The following is a 26,369-nucleotide window of genomic DNA, read 5'->3' as shown; positions in this document are numbered from 1 at the left end:
AATATGTTTAATCACACAAGGTCTCCATCAACCATCAGGAAGCTGGGCTTACTGCTGGGATCAAAAGACAAAATCCTCTGCAGTAGGGAAGGGATCTCAGTGCCTTTGACTTTATGAGGTGTTTGGTACCTCAGAGCCCATAAACTGTAGCTGTGTTTGTTGTCCTGGACTCTGAGCACCACTGGGCCAAGCCCTGTCCCCTCCCTGGGGTGGCCAGGTCACACCACAGCTGTTCAGCAGACTTCCTTCCCCTCCAGACTTGCTTGATGAAGCTGCCCATCTCTGAAGCAATCTTGCCTTGTGGCTTTCAGGGCATGGCAAGATGCTGAAGTGCTTTTGATAAGGATCAGGGCAGTCTGAGACTGCTTGTTCCACACTTTTGGCAGTTCTCAGGAGACTGTTTTCCTCCTGGATATGGAGAGCAGACACTCCTGGGCTGTGGAGCAGCTACAGGACAGACAGGTCCAGCACCTTGTACATGGATTAGCTCTGCCTCTCTCCTCTGCCATGATTTCTCTGCCTTGATGTCTTCATCTCTGCAGGAACAGTCTAAGAGTAATTCAGTGCTGCAGACAAGAGGCAGCTGCTGTCCCGCCTCTGCTTTTTGAATTATGTCCTGCCAGCAAAGTGAAGCTCAATCTAATTCAAAATACCCCAAAAACCCTGCTGTCAGCCTTGAGCCAGCTGCTGAGCAGCTAAGCTGGTTTGTGTAGGAAGCTGTAAGACCCCTCAAGGTAAGCCTGAGCCTGACGCTGGCCAAGCAGGACAGGCTGCTCTTAGCACAGGCTGCAGGAGTGAGGATGTGACAACAAAAGGCAAGAGCCTGCAGTCGCTGGTGCAGTTACCTTTCTGAAGGGGTCTCAAGTGGAAGATGAGCAAATGACCTGTGGAAATTATTACCTAAGTAAGAGCTGAAGAGCTGAGTTTGATGAAAGTGATTGCAGCTGAGGCTGTGTGAGGAAAGGGCATCAGCTTCCTGAATTTTGACATGGGAAAGCCCAAAGCTGCAACAAAGATTTTTCTCAGGCAAGACTTAATATATTTTTTTTCTAAATGGATCCCATTAAGGGGATGTTTCTGCAGTATCTAGAAGAGTTCTGCATGGGCCAGAGTACAACAGAGCTTCCCCTCTCCCGTGGGTGGCTGTTACCACCCTCGCACAAGCTGCTGCTCTCCTTGGCAGGTCTGTGTGCAGCAGTGAGGTGAAGTGAACAGAGCTAATTCACATTTACAACCCTGGAAAAGGTGGGGGGGTGTCTTCCTTGTGTCTCAGTGTCAGTGATCTTTGGATGCCTTGATACTGATAACTGCAAAATTGTCAGCAATGTGTGACAAATGCTATCAGAGACAGGAGCTGAGCACTGAGATGATTGGAATCATGCCTGACAACGAGCTCTATTAAGAGTGTGAAACAGGAACAGCTCTAATTGCTTAAGACTGAGTAGTCTGTAACTAGGCTGCACAGAAACTTTGAGGATAGTTAATCTCCCTATCAGCTGGTAATTACCAATTTTGAAGAGGCCAGAAATTCTTCTAGCTCTGGTTTCAGACAGACACCCACTCCAGGCTGGCTCACTTCTTCTGTGGCCATTTGCTCACAGCGTGTTAGATGAACCAAATAGATTTCAAAACAATACTTCTAATTCATGGAAAACAACTCGTCAGCTGAAGAAAGCCGCATGGAAGGCGTGGCCATTGCTTTTAAAGCTAAGAAGCAAAGGACGTTAAAAATCCAGATGCCATTTTTGATGGCTTAGGAGGCATAAAGCTGGTTTCTAGTCTTTTCTCTCCCCTCATGCTGGTGTCTTCAGCCACTTTGTTCCCTCACTCGTCTCCACGTTGGGGGACCAGCAGCAAAGGGGAGCCCAGCTCCCTCCAGCTCCATGGGGAGGACCCACTTAGGCTGCATATGGACAAGGAGGGAGAAGGCAGGCCCTCAGGAGCTTGAGCCAGCTTCAAAGCTTGAACCAGCTTGTTTAATCTCTATGCTGGAAGATATTATAATCCTAATTGCCAGCCTTCAAATGCTACCAGCCCTCGCTTGAGAACACACTCCTGGTTGTTGCCTGTCTGGTGGAGGGAACCCACTGATCTGAGTGTGAAGCAAGGACAAGGACTCAGATTCCCTGGCCAGGGTTTCAGCTCTGTCATGTGCAGATGGGGGACTGTTGTTTGAAGGATGAGGAGGGATAAGGATTAGATGACCTACTGCACCACCTCAGCCAGGACAATTTATTTTAAGGCTTCTCTGTGAAGAGTAACACATCATCTGCTTAAAGCTCATCCTACCTCCTCTGAGCTTCTTGCAGTGGCTCTCTCTAGATAATTTAATTCAATGTACTTGTTGTTATTCTGTCCTATCAACAGACTAGCACCAGACACCTCCCCAGGACCTTTACCAATTCCAAAAGCCAAATAAACCAGTTTAAACATCTTCTCTGACCTGTGTTGAGCAGCACGGAACATCCCTGGGGACTCCTCTGCCAAGTCTAAATGGCAGTGGCACATTTCCCTCTTACATCCAGATTGGAAAGAGACTCTCTTTGGGCTGTGGGATCACAGAAGCCAACCTCCCCTCCAGACTCGCTGGCCCTGCTCACAGTGAATCCTCAGCTGTGAGTTTCAGATGTGCATTTCTTGCCAGGGAACAAGTCTGTTAAAGGGGCCTGTATTGATGTAGCTGGTCCTCATCAGCTCTGATGCCAGCCCAGAATAACCACTGCACTGCTGCTGAGCAAAAATAAACTCTTTGTCATCACTTGAAGCATCACTTCCAAATCCTTTGCCTCCCCCAGCTGTTTCCCCTCCATGGGTTTCCAGACTGTCTGTGGCTTGATAAAAACATATTTATCTGAAGAGAAGCTCTTCTTTACAGACACATTTCTCTCCCTCTTCCCTCAATTCATAAAGGCTTAAGCTCAGGTCAAGAACATTTGACATTTCCCCACTTCATTTTTCTTGGCTGTCAGCAGAGTTGTCTCAGTACTGCCTTTTGGACAGTGTCTGAAATTACGTGGTTCTCTGCATCTCCTTGCATAAGGACTCCTACAGCACAGATCCCAGTGGTACTGAGATGATTCTCAGGTAAACAGAAAAAAACCCAGTCTGTTTAGGCAATGTCTCCTATTTCCTTTTCTGTGTATAACCCTTTTTGGGCCAGACCAGTTCCTCTTGCTGATGGTGCAACAATGCTTTCAGAGCTCAGCAGTGAATGCAGTGGTCCTTGCCCTTCTTCCCCTCCTGCCCCTTTTGCCATCCAGCTTCCCGTGGTATTTCTGCCACCAAATTCCCAGTTTCCTGACTCCCACCTACAACCGCTGTGTGTTACAGATTAACAACACCCTTGTGGATAAAGCTGTGGCAAAGGAGAAATAAATCTCTTTATTTTGGACTAATGAGGCAAAACATTGCTGCAACAACCTCCTGATAAGGATGGGTCTTGCTAGAAGGGCAGGGGGTTACCCCGAGCAATGCCGAGATCCTCAGGAGCTGCTGTTTCCCATGTCTGACTCCATGGGCAAACACACAGAACTGGATGATCTTTAAGGCCCCTTTCAATCCAAACCACTCTGTGATTCTGTGATTCAAGGTTCCAATCTGAGCTCCTGTAGTTAAGAGGCAGGAATATTTAGATGCTCTTAGCACTCCTGAAGCTTGCTAAGCTTAAATAAAAGAATGGTCCTGCTCAGGGTGCTCACAGCACAGGGTGCTCTTGCTGAAGAGCTTCTATTTAATGAGCTGTTCAAATGGAGGACATACTCTGTCCCTCTGCTCATACATAATATTTTTAAAATCACATATTTGCAGTGCATTGTTCATTGCTGTTCAAGGAAACAAATGATTTGCTTTTAACATAATCATTATCAGAAATAAGTTATTCAGCGTTTACTGCTTGGAAGTTAAAAAGGGAATCTGAATTTCTTTTTAGTTCCTTCCTCTTTTTTTATAATAGATATACAAGCTGCAGGGCACACTTTTATGCTCCTGTAGCCAAGATTTTATAGAATTGACTAATAATCTATTTTGCATATTTATAAACACTTTATTATTTATTAATGGTGCATTTCAGGAGTAAATTTATAATCCTGCCATGTGATCTCAGCCTTTTAGAGAAAAATGGTTTCTCGTGTCAAAGAGCTGGAAATTAGAGCTGGCATAACAAAGAAATGAGTGAGAATATCTCATTAGTGTGAGAGCAAACAGGCAGGAGCCTGTTTGGAGGATGAATACACGCACACGAGGTGCACGCACGATGTCAAATGCAGAACACAGCACTGAAGATGTATCAATTCCTATTCTGTTTGCTCTAAACCCACAAGAACACGGCACAACCCTTCAGTCTTATAAAAGAACAGCCTCAGTATCCCCAGTGCTCACTCTCCAAGCTGACATCACTGCCCTTGGCCACCTCCAGATACTTTAAGCTTCAGGATTTTGAAGAGTTCTGATGTCCACCTTGGTGAGTTCAAGCCTGAAGATCAGGTACAGGTGACCAATCACCTCACTACTGGTGGAAGTCACAGATCCCTCACCCATTTCCAGTCTCAAATCTGGATGTCTCAGGCATCCCCTCTCCACCCTGAGCATTATCAAACCACTCAGAGAGTGATACCAGGAGCAAACAAGCACATGTACAAATGTAGTTTCTGATACCAGCATTATTTCACTTAAAACCAAAATACCTCTGTGTACTCAGAACAAATCCTCTGAGCTACTTTTCCTACCTTACCTTACCTGTCTCTAGGAAGGTCCTGGAGATCTCTCTGGTCAGGTGTGGAGCTCTGCTGGTCTCCACAAGCTTGTAGCTAACAAAACCCTTGCCAACCACCTTGTACCACTTGCAGTGATTGCTCCACTTGTGCCCTTTATCATTTTCTGGTCCTGACCCTTCCTCCCTCCAGTCTCATCAAGTGACCAAACACCTGCCAAGTTCTGTCCTTTCTAAAGCTGCTCCTCACACCCCAGGCACTGTCCATCAGGCACGGGTGGAGGAGGAAGCCCAGTGAAGATCCAAACAGAGCTGGCAGCTTGTGTAGAGACACAGCATTGAGCTGAAAGTTTCTTGGCTATTCAGATTCACCAAATCACATTCCTTTAAGTGCAAGGATGTTGAGGCTGCCCCAGTGCTTGGCCCATGGCACCACAGCTGTGCTCCTGGGGAAACATGTCATTTTTGGAACCCCTGTGCACAGAACTGCACAATACAAAGTCCTCCAACAGCTTCAGTGGTGCTGTGTGCTTTTCTTACCCCTCGAAGATGCTTTCTCCTGGCTCCTTCCAGCCATAAAATGAATGGCACTTCCTTCCCCAGTGCCAGGGCAGGGTTATTCAGCTGTTTAACTGTGTGGCTGGGCTTGGAATTGCTGCACGGCTGGCTGGCTTTCCATCAGGCTGGGCTTGCAGCTTGTGCCAACCTGGGCAGCCTGAGCCACAGGAAAGACCTCTCAGAGCTCCATCCCTTAAGCAGGGCTTCACAAGCCAGCCGGGGCATCACCACTGTGCACAGAGGGCTGCAGAACCTAAAGCTCCCACAACCTCAGGTCAAAAGCCTGGGAGCCCCATCTGTCTCTTTTCACTCCAAAGCTGGCAAGCAGGGAGTGTGTAGTGAGGTCTCTCTTGGTAAGAGAGAGGTGATTAATGAGTCTGGCTCACAAAAGCTGGGAAGGAGAACTGAGGAGACCTGCCAGGCTCTTCATCAGCAGAACAGGCAGCCGGGCACAAGGTGGGTCTGCTCCTGTCACGGGGAGCTGCTGTGCAATTTGCCCTGTGCCAGAGGCATCAAGGTGCTGCTGCTGCTCTGGGGCAAAAGCCTCTGAAAGGCGATGTTTCCTCTGCTCATTTCATTTTATTTTTCTGAAAGGAACTCGGAGCGTTTGGAGTTTTCTTTGATAGGATTTTCAGAGGAAGCAGAGCAAACCGGCTGTGCCTCGCCCTCTGATGGGGAGCAGGTGGGGAAGAACAGAAGTGGAGGGGAGAAGGTGAATGGAGCTGCAGTTTGGCAGATCCGAGTGTGGCAATATTTCATTAGTGCCATCTAATTGTTCCCTGCACCTCGAATAATGTGAAAAGCATTAGCAGTAATAGCAGCTCCATTATGTTCCTGTTTTGATTTGCTGTCTAAAGAGGTAAAATCTGAGGAAGGACATGAGGAATGTGGAATTTTAGGCTTCCTTTGGCATTTTGTTTTTGTGCAGGACCTGAAAATACTTTATTTCAGCCTATTAAGGGCTAATAAAAATGTGTGCAAACAGAGGAAACATTTATGGAGCTCACAAGTACGGAATGTTCAGCAGGTGTGGGGTTAGTCAGTGGTGTAGCTGCTGCACTGAGCTTTAGTACACCACGTCTGTGACCCTCCCAGAAAAACATGAACTGCTAGGTCAGAGACCAGGAGCCTTTGTTTGGAGCTACCTTTATTTAGCAGTACTAATTCTGCTGGCTTAGAAACCTTGTTGGGATGGAGGCAGAAGGTGCAGGGGAAACAGCCTGGCTTGAAGCACTGGGGGAAGAATCTGTTCGTGCTGTTGTGGAGGTCAGCTCAGCCCCTGGTGATGCATGTGTAACACAGCCAATACATTAAATCATCTGGCTCGATGGCTCCAGCTCTCCCCCCATCACACTCCAGTGGCTGGCTCTCGTCACAGGGGTGTTTGGAAATGTGGTGTGGCACCTCCAAGCACACAGAGGATGTCACAGCTTGGTGTCATTCAGCCTGCATTAGGCTTCGGTGCAGCACATACTGACCATGAGTGAGGGAAGGAGGAAGGGTGCCTGCCAAAAATGCAGCTGGTTCAGCTGTGGCTCTGCTGAGATGACACAAGGGTGGATTTCCTGTGCTGACAGCTCCCAGCCAACAAGCCCTTATTTTGTTCTCAGTACATGAACATGTTGTTTTGGTTTTTTGACTTTGCCCACCCAGCAGTAAAAAGCCAGAAGGATGGACCCTGCTCCTGCTGCCACCAACACGAATGTGGAACTTCCCCCCCTGCTTGCAAGAATTCAGTGCCTTGTATGTACAAAACAAACTGGTTTTCCTTTCACTCCAGTGCACAGAGAGTGCACACCTGGGAGAGGTCTCAGTGGCACTGGGGGTGGTGGATGGTTGGTTGCATGGAAGATATTCAGGTGAGATGCTGGAGTTTGTCACACCTCACCCTCTTTTCCTGCCCGAGGCAGCCCACAATGTTCACCCTGTCACAGGGCATTTGCCATTGCTGCTGCCAGGAGGTTTCCTGGCACTGGCTGGGGAGCAGGGACTCGCTGAGAAGGAAGAACTCAGTGTGGCAGCAGCCCGGAGCGATGGGAGGTGAGAAAATCCTTTCGCACATAAGGCAAGAGGCCAAGCTGAGATTTCACAGTTTGCTGAGACATGGTCTTAGCAATGACCTACATTTGTGCATGAGATATGGGATGCAAACATGCACAGGACATGATGGAAGAGCTGGGGCAGGGCAGGAGTGGTGCGTGGCTCTGGGAAGGCTCTGGGAGGCTGCGCTGGTCGGAGCCAGCCCCTCAGGTTTGGGATCAGTGCTCCACCAAGTGTGCTGGTCTCAAACCAAGCCTGCCCTGTGTTCCATCAGCCAACAACAGCATGAAACCAGTGCCAGATATGGCTCTCCCTGGGCAGCCTCAGGAAGCTGTGGGAGGCAGGAAGAGAAGAGGAGCATCGATAGTGATTTGTCCAAAGCACCTCAGCCTTGAAATAAACAGTTCAGGAGACAATTTGGGCTATTTCTGTTCCCCCAGCTGTTCAAGCTGTGCTGTGTCCTTGATGCCAGGCTATCCAGGATTTGGAGACATTCCCAGGGTGAGCATCATTGCCCTTTCAGATGTTTTTGTGTCCCTGAAAGGCCACCAAGCACAGCTAGGTGACCTGGGTGGCTGCTGTGAGCTATCACAAGCCTTCCCCAGGGCACGTAGGCACCAGGAATGATGGCTTTTCCCCATGCCTTGTCTCCAGAGTATACAAGGACGCTGCTTCTTCTTCTTTCCCTCTTTTCTCATGCCATTCCTCCTCCTTCAGATTTCTTTGTCTTTCATCTTTAGCTTGTGGAAGGAATTGCTAAGAATACTCTAGGACCATTTAAAATATCTTCCCAAACTCAGAGAAAGTAACAGGCATTTTCCTTGCTCTCTGTGCACAAAATCCAGCCAGTATGACTCGTATTTTCTGGGTATCCTAGGTGTAGAGGTGGTGAGATGGATGGTGACGAGGTCTGAAAGGATCAGTGAAAGTGGCACTTCTGTAAAAGACAGGTGAAGCATATGAAAAATTCCCTTCTGCACAAAAAGCACCTGACAGGTTTCTTTTTCCTCACCTATGTGAAGAAAGAAGAAATCTGGATGAAAAACTTGCCTCCAGTGAAGACAACAGCAGGAGTGCTGCCAGGGGCAACCAAGACAGGACATATTTGGGTGCACAAAGATGATCTGAGGGTTGGTCTCCTACAAATATAGGCTGAGAGAGCTGGGGTTGTTCAGCTTGGAGAAGAGAAGGCTCCATGGAGGCCTCATTGTGACTTTCCATACCAAACAGGGGCTTCCAAAAAGGAGCCAGACTTTTACAGAATCAGATAGTGATAGGACAAGGGGGAACAGTTTTAAACTTTAAGAGGAGGGCTATAGATCAGATATTAGGAACACATTCTTTATTGTGAGGCTGCTGAGGCCCTGGTACAGGGTTGTCCCACCCCTGGAAGTGTTCAAGGCAGGTTGGATGGGGCTCTGAGCAGCCTGGTGTAGTGGAAGGTGTCCCTGCCCATGGCAGGGGGTTGGAAGGAGATGGTCTTTGAGTCCTTCCCAACCCAACCCATCCTGTGATTCTGGGATTCCACAATCAGTGCTGGAGCTGCTGCCTGCCCACAGCTCTGCCAGGGCTGCCATGTGTGGGTGCATTTTCCTCTGCTCCTGCCAGCCCCATCCAACACACTAGAAAAACAACAGGAACGCTAAAATTCCTTTTGTTGCCCATCCTTCTCTTGCAGGGCATGAGCACAGCAAGTGCTGAGTGAGGAGATGCTTTTACAGAGACCTGAGTGCTGCTGGCTCAGGCAGGGCCGTGCTGCAGCCATGTGTGCAGGACACACATGGTCTGGGCAGCATCTGCTTGGGCCCGATCATAACCTCCCTCCTTGGACACCCAGGCAAAGCAGGGCACTCACGTGTGTATTCCAGAGTCAACTTGAGGCTAGAAAGCATCAGCATTGGCAAAAGGGGCTTATTTGGAGCTGTGAATGTAGGTCATGCTGAAGATCAGCGACCTACATTTCCCAGGTTTGAAACTGCAGAGCAAAGGAAGTCACAGAGTGACAAGAGCCCCACAGTGCCCTGCTGCTGTCCCTGCCATGGGGGAAACCAGCCTCCAGGGTGCAGAGCAGGAGGGAGATGGCCTGTTCTAGGGAAAACTGAGCTGCTCTGGCCTGGTTTGAAAGAATTACAGTTTGTAAGCCAGTACTGTGTCTGTGCTGTGAGCACCCTGAAGCAGCCATGGGGTGAGGAACCCAGGGTGTTGGTGGGAGTTGTCCATCTCATCCTTTCAGCAGCAATCAAGGCTCACTACTATGGGAAAAGTTAAAAGTCTTGCCCTAAGGCAAGCTGGTTGTCTTTATCACAACGGAGAAGTGAACCAGGATCTCTCCCCAGGGAGCATGAAATGCTGAGTCCTGCTCCTCTCTCTGAATCACAGCTCTGTGTTTCCTTCCCACCTATTTCTTCCAGGCCTATGCTCTGCCATGCTGCTGCTTCTGCCACTCCTCAGGCTCTCAAGAATCCAAAAGTCAAAACACTGGCTTGAAAGGGTTTGAAAAGATCCCAAATGAGGCTTGTGTGTTTATTCATTAGTCCTTTATTGTGTTTTATATAATGTTGTCTCCTAATTAGCTTAAGCATCTCAGTGGGCAGCTATTAACACACTTCTCTGCACACCCTGTCACCTGCAAGGTCTTCTAGTTTGGGGTTTGGAAATGAAAAATGAGCATGGACTCAGACTCAGGAGCTGGAGCTGCAGAAAAAAAGCACTCTTTGAAGGCATATGAGGCTCAGAGGAGGATCACAGCCTTCTGGAGAGGTGTGCTCAGATTGTAAGGGCATCACATGAGAGCCAGAGCTATCCTGCCTGCTCCAAATGCATCCTCCTGGGGTGTGTTTGATGCTGGAGTGCAGGAGCATGCTGGATTTTAGGCTGTGTGGAGGTCAGGAGCCAGGGCACAAACAGTGTGCTGGCAGATTTGGGCAATTAGCAGCCCTTTTTGAGTCCCCAGCAGCTTGAGCTGCTACCTCTGTGCAACCTGTGTAGTCTCATAGGGTTTTTCAGCATTTGCAATGGCCAAAGCCTTAGCAGGGGATCAAGTGTTAGATCCCCTGCTCACCTGTCTTGATGTTAACTGAAGAATTATTAGTATAATAAACATTTAATTTGTTTTTTAAGCCTTTGGTGCAGAACATTTTGTTGAATTTGACTGCAAATCCGGACCCTGTGGCTTCTGTCAAAATACTGAATACTGAATTCTCTGCTTGCCTCCCTTCTGACATCATTAATGATAATAATCATCCCCCACAGCTGCTAATCCTCTTTGCAGAACGCTCTGCTGAGAGCCGAGCTGAGTCTCTTCTGCCCTGCATATTCTGCAGTCATTTGTATCAATTTGATATGACCATGGAAACGACCTGGTGGGACTTCAGGCTGATGGAAATGGCCATGGGAGATGGAGGGCAGCAGAGACGAGCACTCACTGCTCAGGCATGGCTTAACCAGTTAGTGAAGTTCGGTGTCCTTCAGTGTGGGGATGGCACAGCCACGTCCTGCTCCTCATGTCAGGAGAACCGTGGCAGAAAGCCACGAGCAAGGGCTTCCCTGAATCCCTTCTCAAAGTTCCAGATGTCCTAACTTGCTTTTATTTTTAACATGGGCAAAAATCGAGTCCGGTTGCTGTGTCAGAAACACACCCAAGCAAACAGAACCTGCAGGTGATTAGCCTGACCCCCTGCCTGAGAAACCCATTTATTTTTTACATCTATCTCCTCTTGATGTGCAGGTGTAAAGTCTCAGCTCATTTCATGCTCCCCTTTAAAATCACCTCTGAAGTGATGGGTCCCCTCAGACTAACATTTGAAGTGGTGATTGCAGATCTCTGGGACAGCCTTTGCCATGGGCTCACATTCATCAAGCACCAGTTTTGGTGCAAATTCAGCCTCGCAGAAGAACAGCAAGACCTCAAATACTCCCTTGTACAACGGCAACAGGGAGCTTTTATTTAATGCTCAACAATCTGCCTCCAAGAGCTTTAACAAGGTGGGCTACTGTTTCTCTCTCCCTTTGGAAAATCAAGAGCTGCAGCAGATACTAAATTATGTCCTCAAGTTCACACATTTTAAGGGCTGCCCAGCACCACCGGGGAAATAATTCCCATTAAATATACTTCTGATGAAATTTTCAGTTCTGCATGCCTGGAGTTTTCCATGGGAATGATATGATTTTTGCAGATGTTCTTGACTGGGAATAAAATCAAGATGACCCAACCTGCACATTTCAGGCATGTTTATCCAATCTGTGAGATGTCTTGTGGACCCCACAGAGAAGGAGAGGAGAACCCAGGGTATGTTTGATCCAAACTGTGATGCCAGTGGGGCTTTTCTTCAACACGTGGGTGGATGTTGGACAGGCTGGAACCTTTTCATCCATTCTAAATTCCCCCTCCCTTATGTATATTTGTGTCACTTTCTCATCTTTGAAATGTGTGGCTTTGTCTCCATTCCCCAAAAAGGCAAATGCTGAGGTGCTGCAGTGGAAATGCTCTTCTGCCTGGTGGGTGGGATGGGATTAAATTGTCAAAGGGATGGAACACACGGATTTTCCTGCTCACAGTTCCCCTGCCTCCTGCAACAAGTCTGTGCTCTGAAAAACTGCAAATTTGTGCCCTGTCTCAAAGTTTTGAACTGCCCACTCACTCAGCTCTGTGGTAATTAAGAAGTGTCCTAAGAGAAATAGCTTTTCCTTGTGGCCTGTAGAAGATTCCCAGTCTTAGACCTTTGGCACAGCCTTTCCCCATTTCTTCCTCCTGGTATATCAAGGTCTACAAGACTCATTCTTTCTTTTTTTTTTTTTTTTTATCTTTATGAAATGTCTCATGGTCCTTTTACCAGCACACTAAAACCTAAACATGAATAATTAAAACTACAGCTGTCAAAATAAACGTCTGAAGTCCATTTTGGCAATGCTATGAAATTTTATCCTACCAGGCTTTGCGGGGGCAGTTGAATTTTTGTGTGCTGGCAGCCAGAGCCTGGCAGTGCCCTGTAATCAGCAATGAGTTCCCCAGTCATTAGTTCAAATTAGAGCAGCTCTGATGACAAGTCCATGGCAACTCCAAAGGCTGAGCAAGGTGCAGACTGACCCTCCTTGCGAGCAGAGCAGAATGGTTTATTTTGTCCCAGTTTCGGAGCAGAGGAAGGGCACAAAGCACTTGTGTAACGCTGTGTTCAGATGGATTGGCAGCCAGGAGGGCTGGGGCCAGCAGTGAGCACGTGGCTTTGGTCAGAGAAGCAGAAATTTCAGCAGGAGCCAGCAAACTCCTGGCATTTGGACAAGGCTGGAGCTTCCACGTGTTCTGAGACCATGGTCCCACAGTGCCCTGTCTTTGGGCTTCACTACAGATCCACCTTTTCCTCACCTTCTCCTTCCAAAACAAAGCTGGAGAGACATTTTTCCTGCAAGTAAATACACGCTGATTTGGACAGACCCAGCAGTGTGATGTGTGCAGCAGAGTTTGCAATGTGAGCATCCAGCTTAGAGACCACAGGGCAGGGTGGGGCAGAAGTCTCCACTGGGGTATTGCTGAAAGCTCTGTGGGATGCTCTAGCTGTCAGGGTCTCTGCTCCCACCAGTACAGCAGCAAGAACAAGCTCTTAAGATCTCCTGAGCCTCTGGTTTCTCTCCCAGCCATCAGGCTTACCCCCTGGCTTCTAACAGTGAAAGTCCTGACCCAGGAGCTGCAGCCATGCAGGAGAGGAAAATAAGCTATGGGTGAGAGTGGGATGTGAGCTCCAGGTTTTTACCTGGAGCTGAACTTTGCAAGAATAGGGGAAAGGGGTGCTGTGAGCTTGAACTATTTTTTTTTTCCACAGGGCATGCTATTTGTGGGGTTTTTGAAGTCACAGCTCTTGAACCTGAGATTATTTGGGATGCTCAGATTCCATTAATGCAACAAAACCAGTGAGTTTACAGCCCTCAGGGTTACAGGGGGAAAACTTGAAAAGAAACCCTGAGAACCAGAAAAAAAAACATGGTAAAATTAAAAATAGATGGCATACAGGAAGATTCCCACAGATATTACTCTGAAAACATTCCCTGCCACTACCTTGATCTGTGTTGGGTTACTCAAACCAAGCCACCCCAACCCTGTAATGCCCAAAATGTCACGTGCCAGCACTTGGCCAAACTACAGAGCAGCTGCTATCACTGGACTCCAAGCTGCATTTTTAAATGCTTGGATTTGGCTATGGAGATGACAGCACCCCCCTCCATGCCTCTGTTTTCCTTCTCTGTGGAGTGAGGATAACAGCATTGGCTCACAAATCACACTGAGCCCTTTGTCTGAGGTGGGAGGGGATATTTCTCAAAGAACCGCAGGCATTTTGGAAGCAAAAGTCCTGGTGAAAATCAGTTTGCAATTAGTCTTAGATGATTTTTGAAATTATTATTGCTCTGCTGGAGGGTGAGGTCTCATCCCTTACACGGAGTTACTGCTTTCACTCCAGAACAGGAGCTGGTTTTCCCCAGTTCCTACCCAGCTGCTAAACAAGCCCTTCTCCAGGTCCTGGAGACCTGAGGCTGGACACACATTTCATGGGTCCAGGGCCCTCATGGGAGCACCCTCTGAGCACTGCTGATGCAGCTGCCTTCTCAGACAGGAGCTTTCCAAGCACTGCTGCTCTTGGATTTCTCTCCCTTCATGGATCTGGCTGAGCCCTTTGAGTGGCTTTTAAATGCCACCTCCCCTGGGACTTGTTAAAGTGCTTTATCAGTGCCCATCTTCCTCTGCAGGGATGACCTTTAACTCATCCCTGCTGTTGCTACCTGACTCAGATCACCTTGGAAGAAAGGTTGCCATGGCGACTTCATATTCAGCTCAGCCAAAAAACCCAGTTTCTGTATCTTATTAAATGCTGCCTTTTGAGGACCCTGCACATGGCGAGCCAATTCCAGGGGTTGTCTGCATTCACTACAGCCAGGAGTTTGGTCACCAGGAATTTCCCTGCCAGCCAGCCTGGCTGCTCCTTACCCCTTTGCCAAGCCAAATGCGTTGTTTTGGTTTGTTGGTTTTTTTTTTTTTTTTTCATGTTATGTTATAAACTGGGGGTTTGAAGCCATTAGTATTACTATGAAAACACTCCTCTGCAAAATGTCAATCTGCTTTTTCAAGGGGATTTTTCACTGCTCTAATCTAAACCACTCTGTCAAATGTCAGAAATGGATGCTTAATGAGGATCAGTTGGAAGACTTAATTGGATGGGTATTCAATGGGCTTCCCTTTTTTTGGTTGCTGTTTTATCCTTGGGACGCTGTTTTCACAGAGATCCTCGTTAAATTTTAGAAGCCAATCTCCATTTAAACTACAAGCTCAGGGAACTGTGGTCCTTGGGGGCTGCTGGGAGCCATGGCTGTTGTGGACTTTCATTGACTTTGTCTGGAAGGCAGAGAGAAAGCCCATCCAGAATGCTTCTGTGGGAGCAGCAGGGACCAGCTGAGGGCATAGGCAGTTCTCTTCTTGCAAAAAAAAACTAAGTAACACACACGGAGGAAACAGTCTAAAGGCATCAAGGTCATGGAAGAGATGGAGAAAGAGTACAGGAGTGCTGTGGTGGCTGGCCCAGGGCTCCCTTCTCCACTGAGAATGTGAACACAGAGACATGAGGAAGGGGCCAGCTCACAGACATATCCAGATGGATTCACCTCCAGATGGATTGGGCACCCCAGCAGTGGGCAGCAAACCCCTGATCCTATCCAAGGCCATGGACAAACCTAAGCCCTCATAATCCCTAAAAACAGCCAGAGATGATGCCTGCATGGCCTGCAGCTGCCTCTCCAGGCCTCATTAATTCCCTTCCATCCTGTTCCAGTGTTTCCCTGCTGTCACCTCTGTCAGAGGCAACAGGTGCTGCACAAAACGATTTTAGTGTGCCTGTCACTAAGCACAAAATGCATCGTGCTCTGTAATCTCAGAAATTACAGTTGAAACTCCTCTGAGCCATTCAAAGATCATCCCAACCCAAATCCAACATCCTCTTCATCCCACCTCCTGGCATGTGATCCTGCTCCCAATCCTCTGGCCTGTACCATGTTTCTGGCAGACAGATGTACCTGATGGGGAAACAGCCAACTGGCAGATCCCCACAGCAGCATGGAAGCCCCCTTGCACTTTATTGTCTGTGCAGCACGTGCTTCCTGACAGGAGAACCTTTCCCAGAGGATTGATTTCTCCGTGTGAACTCAGTGTCCCGAACTCCTTTACACGAACAATTGTTCTTTGATTTTCTTTCCCCTCCTACAAAACAATTCATAACAGCTGATTGTTAAAACATCCTGGTTTCCGCTCGTCGTGCTTTTATTGCGTTTTTAATTAAAACCTTGGGAAGACCATAAAAGACACATCACAGATGCGAGTGTTTCCATGCCCTGTTTCACATTAAACACCCCAAAATACCCACACACCCCTCCAGCACCTCCCTGCCCTCTTTGGCCTGTGGCACATTCAGGGGTCCACATTTTTAACAGGCCCTTTGGCTTGGAGCTGGCTCCTGTTCCAACACACATGCAACACCTTCCCTCCATCCCTAATTGCCTTTCATTTAACGCCTGCAATTACCAAAATTGCTTCTTCCAAAAATAAACCACAGAACGTTCAGAGCTGCCTGGCTTCTCAGATGGTTTTCGGCCAAGAAATTTGTGCCCTCCTGGTCTCTCCTGGGAAGCCCAGGAAGAGGCTGGCATGCTTGTAAATCTGCCCCTTCCATAAAATCCCCAGTAAAGGTGCCGTGAAACCCGTGCTCGAGGCAGGTGAGACGCACAGGTTACAAATCACAACGCCTGCCCTGCTGTCATTTCGAGCCATTTGTTATGGTGTCTTAAGTCAGCAACCTCAACAACTCCCCTGGTCTCCAGCCAGGAATAAAAGTGCTGAAGAAAATCAGGCCACGGTAATTTCCCCAAACCCCAGAGCTAACATGCATGGCAATTAATTAATTTAGTGGAGAGAGTTTTTTTTCCTGCTATGAGCTCTCCCAGGGGCTGCCACAATAGCCCATCTCCTTGGCGGTCATCCCACGGCTTTAATCGTGTGCCCCACACAGTTCTGCAGGAAAATTCAGCAGAAATGTTTCCAGCATGGTGCCTCAAATTCAGCCTCTGAGGCCCATCTTTCAAAGCAGAAATGTGACCCGAAGAAGAGGAAGAATTCGGGGTGCTGCTGGGCTGCAGTGCCTCGATTTCAGTGAGGTCAGGACAAGTTCCACCACACACTGGCTTCTCAGTGCAAGAAACAGCACAGCATGCTATGACTTGGACTCTTTTGGGGCTAATTATTTGCTTTAAAAGAAAAGAAAACATCCAAGTCTGGAGCTTGTGGTTAATAAAGAGCTTGTAGGAGCAAAGTTCATTTTCCCTAGAGTTCTTTTAGTCATGGAAGAACTTCAAGAGTTCTTTCTCCAGCTTCCTTGAATTTGTCATTGAAAGTTGCCTGAATTATGCCTGCAAACATCTTTAAATCTGATCACAGATGGAGCTTAAATGCCATGTTATTGAAGTTGAAGGACACAGCTTACTTTCTGGGGAATAATACACAGGAGGAAGCTGATACAGAATGACTAGGATGATTCTTGTTTTGTTTTCTTTTAGCCATGTTTCCTTCAAAGCTTCCATCCACAGCACAATACTCACCCACCCCCGTAACCAATTCATTATTTTACAGCAAGTAAAATCAAACAGGAGACAAATGATTGTTGTTTAGTGCCATCAGTTTCAATGGCTTTGCACAATATTTGAGTCATTGGCTCTCGTCTTGCTTTGGAGGAATCCCAAATCTGGATGAATCTACGCGCATTACAAACCATCCATGGGGCCAGACCAGGCCTGCCTAACAGATGGAGGTCCATATGCTTTGGCTCTGCACCCATATGGAACACTAATATGCAGTCCAGGAATAGAGCATGCCTCTTCTCCTCTTCCTAGCAATCTCCAACCCAAAGCGGTTTCCAGACACAAGCCGAGTTAAGCAAGTTCATCTGGAAGCTTTGCAGCAAGACACTACAAGACTGATGGTCCAAGCATAACATTTTCCTTGCTCTGTGGTTCCTGCCGAAGCCTAAATTGCAACATTTTCTAGAGAGAGGCGCGTGAGGCTTTCCAGAGCACTGGTTAAAAACCTCATTAGGCTGCTCTGATGTGCTTTGACCTCTGCTCCTGGGTCGTGCGAGAACACCGAGTGCTCCATCAGCCCTCCACGGAGCAGCTTCTCCAGGCAACCAAGCCAGCAAACAGCTGAGGGTATTTCACAATGCCTGGGAGGTTTGTTTGCTGGAGGCACAGGATTAGTGTCAGATGGCCTGCCACCATCTCAGCACAGGGGGACTTAACTTTTAGTGCTGGCAGGGTTCCTCCAGCAGAGCCATGGGTATGTTCTGGCTGGGCACTTTGAGGGGGTACAACTGTCCCAGCTGCTTTTTGGAGTTCAAGGACAGTGTTTTTTCCTAATCCATGCTCAAACTCTGTGCTTTTCTCCTGGATACAATCAACAGATACTGCTCACTTCTATTTTGAGCATGAGAGCAGTAAATTCAGTGCCTGCACTGTGCAGCCTTCAGCCTGGAGAGTTTGGTATCTCATTTAGGATGACATCTCCCTGGCCACCCCTGGGGTCTGTCCTCCCCCTGCCTGTGCCTTCTTTAAGGGTTGGAGATGGCTGAAGAACCCTTCATTAACAAAACAGGAGATATTTCCATCCATGTTGTTACTTCACATTTGTTCCCAGCTCATGCACAAGGTCTTGAGGGCATCACAGTAGGAAGGGCCAGTGAGGGCTGCTCCTGGCTCTTGTAGGGGCACAGGTAGATTTGCTTGGAGATGATGTTCAAACAGCCAAGTGCATCTGCCTCCAGCTGGGCTGTGAAGGGAACTGGCCTGTGACAGCTTTGCTCATGCATTGGGTGAGTTTGATGAACAGGAGTTCATCGAACAGGAGTTATTCCAGCTGGAAAAGGAGCTTACTGCTGAATGCCTTGATGTTGCTCATACTGGGAGAGAAGTCCGTCCTCTTGGGTGGATGATGATTTTTTTGGTTATCATTCAGGCCCCTGTCCAAGGCCTTTCTCAGTAATTTCCTTGCCTACGTGGGTGATGTGCAACCATCTGGGGGGCAGAGGTAAGACACGGAGTCCATTCCCTGCTGCTGGTGGTGTCCACGGTGAGATGATGACCCAATGCAGAACTTGGACGTGAGCACTACTGGAGCTGCAGACAAGATTTGCCAGCTCACAGGTACTCAGTTCTTTTCACAGAGAAAAATAAGATTAAGTAGCAGTGAAGAAGAGGAAGGCTAGAAAGCATTTGATGTGGTTAAAACAGGGACCCCAAAATGAAATTCTGCTGTCTGGTGCTGAGGGTGATAGAGTAACTCATAGAGATGAAAATACATGCTAATAAACCATTCATAAATGTGAGAAACCTAAAAATTAAAGCAACCAAAAGACCAAAAGAGCTGAAAAATGTATGGTATGACAAAGTATTACATTGGAGACCATGGTTACGTGCCTGGTTTTACCTCCTGACATTGTGGGGCACTCTGGAGGAAACCAAACCACGTTCTGCCATCCCCTGTGGGTTTCTCAAAGCTTTAAGCTTTAATCTCCATAGTTTCAAGCCTCTCTAGCATGAAATTGGATTGTTTAAATTTTAAAAAGCAGTGATGGATAAAAAAAACCCCAATATCTATGTCATGATTTGTAGATGGTGCAACCTTTTTGAGACCCTTTTGCACAAAATTAAAAATGAATTTGTTTTGGGATCAACTGAAATAATTTGTATAATTTAAGTGAGACTGTCTGAAGTGCTCAGCATTATTCCCAAGAAGTATCCAAAATGCAGTGTAAAAATGCAAACAATTTTCATTACACCTTGAATACAAAATATTGTGTCTTTCTGGTTGGCAAGATTGGTGTCTCAAAAAAAAAAAAATCAGTTTTTTCATAAGACTAAAGAAATCCCTCAGGCAGCTTGAAAAGAAATTAAAAGGTAATTTGAATCACAGTGACTATTTGCACTTTGCTCACTAATTATCTGGGCTGTGACTGAAGCAGAGGTCTGGTTATTGACCTGCAGCAAGTCCTGGCTGGTGGAGAGTCTGGGGGAAGGAGACAAACTCCATTCCTGTCCTGTGGGGCTGGAAGGGAGGGCAGCCCTGCCTGGGCGAGGGGCTGGGCAGCGTGGGCAGAGGATGCTGTGCTGCAGTTCAGAGGAGCTGCTGCAACTCAGAGCACCCCAGTCAGCTTTGAACAAGGCAGTGCAGGTATTAATGATAAAGGATGTTGGCTGTGCAGCCTGCAGAGTCTGCAGTTTGACCAGAGGAGATGTGCTTGGTGTCAGGGCCAGATATGGCATGATCTCCCCCAGGAGAGCAAGAGCCATGCCAGTATATATATATATATATATATATATATATATTAAATAAATAAATAAATAAATAAATAAATAAATAAATGCCAAAGCTGTGGCAGACTCCAAGGCTGGGATGTAACCCAGAAAACCATGGATAAAATGAAAAGGCAGCTGGGCTTCTCACTGTGGTGTGGGGAGCAGGGAGCACACAGCTCTAATTCCAGGTACAGGAGTTATGCCCCAGGGGCACACAAGGAGAACACTGTGTTTGGCCAGTAACACCATTGCCCGAAAAAGCCCCAAACTCTGGGCCTAGCCAGTTGGAGACTCAAGTTTGCCTCTATTTTTCAAGTTTAGGTCACTTCTTACCATCCAGGGGCCTTTTGGCACAAATGTGCCTAACCCATGGAAGGGAGCTCCCCATCCCAGAGCCACCAGCACCACCAGTGTGGAGCAGCCTCAGTGCTGGAGGGAGTGGTGGGATGGAGGAGGGAAGAGCAAGGGGAGCTGCTGCTGCCATTTAGGGCTGTTAACCACGTTCATGGTGCAACACGTGCACCTGCATCTCTGCCTAAGCAGCATCAATGCTCTCTTTCGTTTCACTCCTGATGACAGAAGAGCCTTAATTGGGCATGAAGAAATCCATCAAGCAGCAGCTTGGTGCAGCTGCCGGGTCCCCACAGCATCTGGCAGCTGCTGTGCTGCTCCAGGGCTGGTGGCTGCCCCAAAATAGCCCAAATATCATCCACCCACCCCAAGCACTGCTGCAGGAGGCGAATCTGAATCTCTGCTCCTGCTGCTCATGAACAGCACAAGGGCTTTATGGTTCGTTGGGGCTTGGTGGAGCCAGGTCCCACCTATTTGCTGGAAGCTGAGATGATAAATTATGTTTCCAACTCGAGGAGCCGCTCAGAGAACCAGACCAGAGGGCTTGACACAAAACAAGAAAGCAAGGGGAAATTATGAGTTGTTTTTTGTGCATATAAACACAGCAGAGACCAGCCTGCATGGCAGCAAGGTGAAATGGGAGCTCAGCCAGGGATTTCAATAGCTGCAGGGTCTTGCTCATGGTTTAATGCATTTTTACAACAGGGGTGGAACAGGACCCATTCTGGGAATAGAAACATCACCAGCAATTTCATCCCCCTGAATAATTTGCTTATAACTTGCCTGTGCTTTGATGCAGCAGCTGCTTCAACAGCACCATGAAAAAAAAATCCCTTCTCCCATCCCCTTTTCACCCCTCAGCAGACCCTTGTCGTGCTGCTGTAGCTTCAGCTCAAAAACCTCTGTAGGCACAGCAAGAACATCCTGATGGCTTTGGATGTCTCCCTGGCACAGCCCTGACATCCACCCCACGTGGGCAAACAAGCCCAGCCTTCCCCTCTCCTTCACCAGCCAAAGGGGTTCCAGGGTCTCCCCATTTAATCCATGGCACTTCATTGTCTTGCCTCCCCTCTTGCCCTTCTATTCAATCAAAATACAGAATTAAAATAAAACCCCTGCACATTTATTTCATTTCCTCTACTTTTATTGAAAAAGAAGGTTTGCTAACAGCAATCAGTACCATGGCCCAGGCCCCTCAGTACAACAGTTGGCTTTAGCAGTCCCTGCAGCTCCAGCCCTGCTCTGTCCCTCCCCGTGCTGGGGACAAACCTGGGAATTTTATCTGGCTTTAAGAACCACTCCTGAATTGTGGGAAGCTCCCTGGGATTGCAGATTACTTCCATCCTGCAGTTTCACTCTCTGTCTCAGCTTAAGCTGAGGTTCACAGCCAGGTTTAGCTGTATTGTGAAACGAAAATCAAGTAAAAACAATATGCAGGAAAAAAAAATGGCACCAGGTTTAAAAAAAAAAAAATACATGAAAGAAACGATTTTCTGGTGCTGGAAAGAAACATCCCCTCAGTGGCAGATTAGCCCACATTTATCCACTATAATGTTGCTTATACCTTAATCTTAGCCATCTTCATCTGACACTAATTAGCAGGCTGGAGGCTCCTATGGGTACAGTAGCTTCTACGGCCCAAAACATGAAAGTGAGCTCTTCTTTTTACCACTTGAAACTCTCAGCTTTTAAAGAGAAAATGTCAAGTATTTCAGCCCCAAACTGTACACTTTTTAACTTAAAAAACACAGCAGCAGGAGGAGGCCCAAAGGTGATGATACCCAGCCATGGCAGCAGTGAAGTGCATGCCTGAGGTCTGCCTGTGCAGTGTTATTTACTGTCCCACAAATTAAACCCAAACAGTCCTCGCTGAACCCTGGACTCACCTGCATTCTGGCACTGAGTGCTAATTAGGAGACAAACAGAATAGGCTACAGAGGCAGAAAATGAAACAGAATCATCAGCTCTATCTAGTTGCTTCCTTCAAAACCCCTGAAAATCAGAGAAAAGCAAATGGGGTTATAAAAAATTCTTTATATTTTGGGTTCTGTCTGACAGGAAAAAAAAAAAAAAGAAAATATTATTTCTGTGATGTTCATCACTAGGCAAGCATCCCATCAAGATCCCTCTGACATCCTATTTAACTGTTGGGAGTGAGAGATAATTAGGGCTTGAAAGGATTGACAGAGTGGGACTCCAGGACTCCAGGAATTCAGCACTGTGTGCTGGTTCTTCAGGGAGAAACTGAAAATAAATAATTTAGACTTGAAGAAGTCCCTTGAAGTCCTGTGGTCTTGCTGCTTGGCTGGGTCTAGGCCTATCATCCATATTTCAGCAGCTTTTGGAGGAGGGAAGAAGGCAGGCTGCTTAACAGCTGGGAATTAGAGGAATTAGAGCTGGATATACTTATGGTTTTCACAAACCCTGACAGATGCTGGGTGTCCTTGTGACACAGTGAGACTACTCAATACTAATGGTGCTGCTTTGTGGCAGCAAAGCTCCTTCCTGTGACATTCCAGCATCTCTGCTCCTCCCTACATTGCTCCTCAGAAAAGGAAGAGAAATACACATTCAGCATCCTCCTCGCCATGCCCCTGGCCCAGCGCTGAGGCTCTCATTCTCTGGAGGCCCTCACTTGTCTAAGTGTCACTGGGATCAGCTTAGCTCTGCTCCCTGCCACCTCCTGGAGACCCAGCTGCAGCCCTGGAGGCTTCTCCTGCTCCGAAGGCTGTGCCCAGCCTGGCACTCTGTGTTCGGATGGATCTGGGCACTGGTCCCTGCGGAGCAGGACCCGGGTCCTGCTCGGTGCCACGGGACCCTGGGCTGTGACAGCCACCAACAAACCTTCCCTGCCCACCCCGCTCCCTGCCCCTTCCCCTCCCCGCCACGAGCACGGGGCCAAGGACGCGCCTCGCTGCCGGCGCCCTTGGCCAAACAAACTAACTACCAACCTCGGACCAGTCACGACGAACGGCTCACGTTTACCCATCACCTAACAAACCCTCAAAAACCAAGGCCACCTTCACACCTTTCAGATGTAAGGCAAACACCCTCCGAGTCCAGCAAGCCCCACGGCAAGGGGTCTTGCCCAGGCCAGTCTGGTGAGATGCTCCTGCATCTCTCCTGCTCCTCCCTTGGTGAACACCGAACAGTTATAATACTCAGGTCAATATATATAGGTACCACGTAGATATATTTGTGTCGCTGTCCTGCGCGTTAACGAAGACGACCAACCCCACCAGGCACCACTCGTCCTTTCTGCCCCCTCCCCTTCCTCCCGTGGCTGTGCAGGAACGTGGCCAGGGAACACCCTACGTGGCCCCATCGCACTCCCCCACAGTCAGCTTCAAGGCTCCTTGCTGGTGCAGCGTCTTTAAGGCTTTGAACTCCAAGGGCATGGTGTGCGGGCTGGCCTGCGAGGTGTAGCCGTACTTGAGGCTGTCGTAGTAGTGGTACTTGACCGGGTTCTGGTTCTGGTCCAGGGGAAAGGGCCAGAAGCCGTAGAGATAGATCTGGTTGCAGAAGCGGGTGGCCAGGGTGTACATGAGGAGGCCGGTGGTGGGTCGCTTGATGTGCACCTTGTTGGTCAGCCAGTACCTGCAAAGGGACAGTGGAGCCTGTTACTCACCCCGCACACCAAGCTCGTGTCCTGCACCTCTTCTCTCTCCAGCCTCTGACTGAGATGTATTGGTGATTCAAAGTGAGAGGATTCTGACTAGCAGAGTTCTACCATGCCAAGAAAAAGCCTCTCTAGGGACTGCATCCTCCTGCTCTCTGTCTGCTGGTTACATCACACTTGTTGCCATGGCACTGAAGCATCTCATGCCTCGACAATCCTTTATGAAAAACAAATTGCTTGCAACAGTGGCCTTTGGTACTTCAGCCTACAATTATCTTCCAATCAACCCTGGAGATCAATACCATAGACCAGAGCATTCACATGTCAAGTAGACTCCAAGAACCCCTCGAAGCAGACACAGTCAAACACATGCTGATGACTTTCATTGATGAATGAAGATTTTACTCTGACAGCAAACACGACAGGGCTAGAAAAACATCTGCCTTGGAACAAAGGGTTCCCGGGCTGAAAGAGCTAAAATGCACTGCTGAGCTCCCATTACACCCAGCGACTGCTGCTGTGATCCTGGACCAAGATTCATAACCACACTCGGCAGCATGAGTCCATCAGACACACAATATGGCACATTGCAATAGAAAATGTGAGATATGGAGGTCAGCTGTGCTCGCTGCTGGGAAGCACGTTAGTTTTTATAAGGGATGGCAAAAAGAACAGGGGAAGGATGTAGGAATGTAGTGATGCAAGAGCAGAAATGGTATCAGCTGTGGTATTCTGGGCTGCTGATAAAAATTATTGCAGAATCAACATCACATCCTGTAAGAAGATGTTTCCAGTGCCCCATATTTATTGCAAAAGCAATTTATCTGCTTCGCTCAGCAGGAAAACACTGTCAGACGAGCAAAATCAGAAAGCCAAAGGTTTGGGGAGGTAGAAGATTTCCCCATCAGGCACACTTCCTCCTCCCCCAGCATGTCTGATGCCAGCACTGCCCCAGCACATCCCGCTGTGCTGCAGCCTCTCTGAGCCCTTGGATTATTTTTAACAGGTATTTCCAAGGGCCTGAGCTCAGGTGAGTGACTGGCAGCACCTTGGACAAAAGGCACGAGGAAGCAGAGCAGAGCAGAGCAGGTGGCATTTCTGTGCTCTCACCAGATGTTTGGGATCCTGAGCCGGGTCCTGCAGTCGCAGTGGAGCCCCAGGAAGTGCCTTGCTCCTCATTTGCACTTTCTGCTGGGCTCCTGAGGGTCTGGTGCTCAGACAGCAGGAATCCTTGGGAGAGCTGAGCCTTAATCCTGCAAATTAGCTTTTCAAGAAAGCCATTAAAATTTAGCAACCAAGGCACAAAACGTGCTTGCTTGTTCTCAGCCAGATAAGAGAAAAAATTGACTTTTCTGGTGAATCAAATTCTGGAAGCAGAGCGACTGCCTCGGCATGTGCAGGAAGGGCACAGGGACAGTTTTTTGGGGTGGCACATCCAGGGGTGCTCAAGGGGGCTTTAGCAAAGGATGAATATGATGTTTTAGGAAGGAGATCTTTGCCTGGCTCATGCTGGCATCCAGCACAAAAAAAAAAAAAAAAAAAAAAAAAAAAAAAAAAAAAAAAAAAAAAAGAGCAAGAAACTGGGGGAAAAGCAGTATCATCAGCATTTTCTGTGCTTGCCCAGCCGTAGGGCTGTGCTGTGGGGAGCCAGCAGAGCTCACTGCAGTGCCAGGCAACCTGCTCCCACAGGTAGCCATAAAGCAGCCTCCTAGATGAGTTTATGGGTAAGCACATTAGACCCCCTGTGCGCAGAGGGAAATGGGAGATTATCACAACCATTTAACACCGTGAATTAAGGTATCCTCATGCAGCAGGGAAGCCACCTGGGAAGAACTGTCAAATCATATTAAGCAGCTGGCTTTGAGGGAGGACAACTGTCTGCGTTTGTCCTGCAGCTGCTTTAGCCTTAAAACTCTCCTTTCTGTCAATTTACCAGCTGGAGTACACAGAAGAATACTGGTGACCGTTTGCCCTCCCAAAATACTGACTTTTGTGTTTTGTTGAGAGGCTGTTAATACTCCATGAACATCCAAGGATCCTGACAGCAAGATGAAGTGATTCTTGTACAGAGGCACTGGCCATTCATGTGACCATCAGCTTCATGCATATTAACAATGAGAAAAATGACCTGAGTCAGACACTGAAGCACCCTATAGACACATCTGTCCTCTGCAACCCAGCACACACAAAAAACCCTACCAATCCCACAAGTGTGCACAAACCACCGCCCTAAAACAGCCACCACAACCAACCCAATGTACCCACCTCACCAAATGCAGCTAGTGAGCACTTACTTGATAATACTGGGGGTAGGGAACACTGACAATATTTTAATAATGAAAATTAAAACCTGGCTCTTTAGTCTGTATTTCCCTTTGTTGCAGGCAGGGTATTGCAAAAACCTCACTCACGCAGCATTATAAATTCTCAATGCAGCTTTGAGAGGGGGTGAGGGACTCCAGGCTGTCCTAGACCACCCACATGGATGACATAACATAACACATAATGCCCAATCCATAAAACAGGCCATGCCACAGCTCCTGCAATTTGTTTCCTGGACAATGAAGGTGGGAAATCCTCTGGTGAGGTCTGGGAAATACTTTTTAATGACTGGTTTGTGATGGGAGTGTAAGAGCTATGCAAGACCTTCCTCTTATCTCTCCCACCACTGTCCAGCTGAGACAGCAGCCACAACCCTGGTGCAGGAGAGAACAGCTG

At 47.9% G+C, this 26,369-nt stretch overlaps 1 protein-coding gene across 2 annotated transcripts in view; it reads right to left on the bottom strand.

Annotated features, from left to right (window-relative positions):
- Nucleotides 1-21,160: 21,160 nt before the first annotated feature.
- The window catches only part of ST8SIA2 (ST8 alpha-N-acetyl-neuraminide alpha-2,8-sialyltransferase 2), a 31,174-nt gene continuing 25,965 nt past the window's right edge, over nt 21,161-26,369 (bottom strand). For both annotated transcript variants that reach the window (XM_053955235.1, XM_053955236.1), the window contains exon 6: nt 21,161-23,629. In XM_053955235.1, coding sequence (XP_053811210.1) covers nt 23,344-23,629 — 286 coding nt within the window. In that variant the 3' untranslated portion in view covers nt 21,161-23,343. The remainder of the gene's footprint in view (nt 23,630-26,369) is intronic.

This window comes from Vidua chalybeata, chromosome 13 (assembly GCF_026979565.1).
Source record: "Vidua chalybeata isolate OUT-0048 chromosome 13, bVidCha1 merged haplotype, whole genome shotgun sequence".
Classification (NCBI taxonomy): domain Eukaryota; kingdom Metazoa; phylum Chordata; class Aves; order Passeriformes; family Viduidae; genus Vidua; species Vidua chalybeata.
Note: the sequence above shows the minus strand (reverse complement) of the source record. Positions and strands in the feature narration are given on the sequence as shown.